General features: G+C 43.2%; 1 protein-coding gene across 1 annotated transcript; it reads right to left on the minus strand.

Annotated features, from left to right (window-relative positions):
- Window positions 1-561: 561 nt before the first annotated feature.
- On the minus strand, window positions 562-1,002 carry LOC124661663 (germin-like protein 1-1). Its single transcript, XM_047199541.1, has one exon. The coding sequence runs from the start codon at window positions 1,000-1,002 to the stop codon at window positions 562-564; it is 441 nt and encodes a 146-aa protein (XP_047055497.1).
- Between the last annotated feature and the right edge of the window lie 607 nt (window positions 1,003-1,609).

Genomic DNA, 1,609 nt, shown 5'->3' on the forward strand with positions numbered 1-1,609 from the left:
ATTTGACACAACTAGCGAAGGGCGGAATCACTCGTAGTCAGGAATGTTTGTGTTGTACTTCGCAAGTATAGATGTGCATCCTTCAACGATGAACCTGAGGTTATCCTCTTTTCTAAATCTTAAGTAAGGAAGGAAATAAGCGTTAAATAACTGCAGCCAAACGCGAGCAGGTTTGTTGTTGCTACAGCTTAGTTTACGAGAGAAAGAAGCTTGGCAAATCTAGTGGGTTATCTATAGGTCCGTTGACAAAGCCAGAAAACTAGTGTGACATAAATAAGGAATGATTCGCAAAAAGAAAAAGCAATGTGTAGCATACGTATCAAGAAATCATATGCAAGCTGATGAAACGTACACTACGCAAAACAAAATCAGGTTTTATTATTTCGTAGACAAAGGAATGAGACGTACATATGAAGAAATCAACACCACGCGTCCACGCTACAGCTCACTTGAGTTGGGCATCATTTATTCAGTTACCAACACACGATTCTTCCCATCGAAAAAAGAACACCATTTCAGAAACTAATGCAGCGTCTGACGGACGGAGGCGCCGGCCCGCCCCTACTTGAACTTGGCCTTGACAGCGTCGATGTCTTCGTTGCCGACCCGGAATGCCTTGGCCAGCACGTCGCTGGGCACCGGCGGCGTGGCGGCGAAGAGAGTGTTGGCGATGACCTGCGTGCCCTGGAGCTGGCTGTTGAAGGCGGCAATGACGGAGGCAGGGCCGTGCCCCCGTTCTGCTGGAAGTGCACGAGCCCGTGCGAGCGGGAAGACGAACACCTCCCCGACGGTGACGGTCTTGGCGAAAAGCTTGTTGGCCGTGGTGATAAAGCCCACCTCGAGGACGCCGTGGGTGACGTAGATGATCTCGGTGGCGCGCGGGTGGGTGTGCGGCAGGTTCTGCCCTCCCGGCGAGTAGTCGATGCGCGCCATGGAGACCCGCAGCGTGTTCGCCCCCGGGAATGACCGGAACTGGTTCCGCGCTTGTTTTGTTTGGCCCATGTTGGCCCGTCACGCGGTGCTCCCTTGGGCCTGTTTCTAGGGAACTGCTATAAGCCGACCTGGTCGACGCGTGCGGGGTGCCGCACACCCCAGCGACCAGGTCGGGTGGTTTGGGCCGCGGCCCATTAGCTCAGGTTCGATTTTTTTCTTTTTTTCTTCTTCTATTTCTTCTGTTTTTTCTGTTATTAATATTTTTCTTTTTCAAAATCTAATTTTTTTATGAAATTAGTTTTCTTTTTTTTGCGGGTATATGAAATTAGTTTTCAAGATTTGTTCAAAATATGAACATTTTTAAATTCAATAGTTTTAAAATTTGAAAGATTTTATATTTTGAATATTTTTAAAAATTATTTTTTTAAATATTTGAACATTTTTCACGTTTGAACGGTTTTTAAATTTGAACATTTTTCATGTTTGAACAATTTTCAAGTTTGAACGATTTTTAAATTTGAACGGTTTTTAAATTTGAACAATTTCACGTTTGAACGATTTTTAAATTTGAACGGTTTTCAGATTTTGAACGGTTTTCTATATTTGAACATTTTTTAAATTTAATTTTTAAAAAATATTTCTATTTTTCAAATCTGAAAAATAAAATAATAATTTT

Source organism: Lolium rigidum, chromosome 1, assembly GCF_022539505.1.
Source record: "Lolium rigidum isolate FL_2022 chromosome 1, APGP_CSIRO_Lrig_0.1, whole genome shotgun sequence".
Classification (NCBI taxonomy): domain Eukaryota; kingdom Viridiplantae; phylum Streptophyta; class Magnoliopsida; order Poales; family Poaceae; genus Lolium; species Lolium rigidum.

What these genes read in the sequence shown, in the direction of transcription:
- LOC124661663 (XM_047199541.1), bottom strand. Translation starts at nt 1,002, where the DNA reads ATGGGCCAAACAAAACAAGCGCGGAACCAGTTCCGGTCATTCCCGGGG.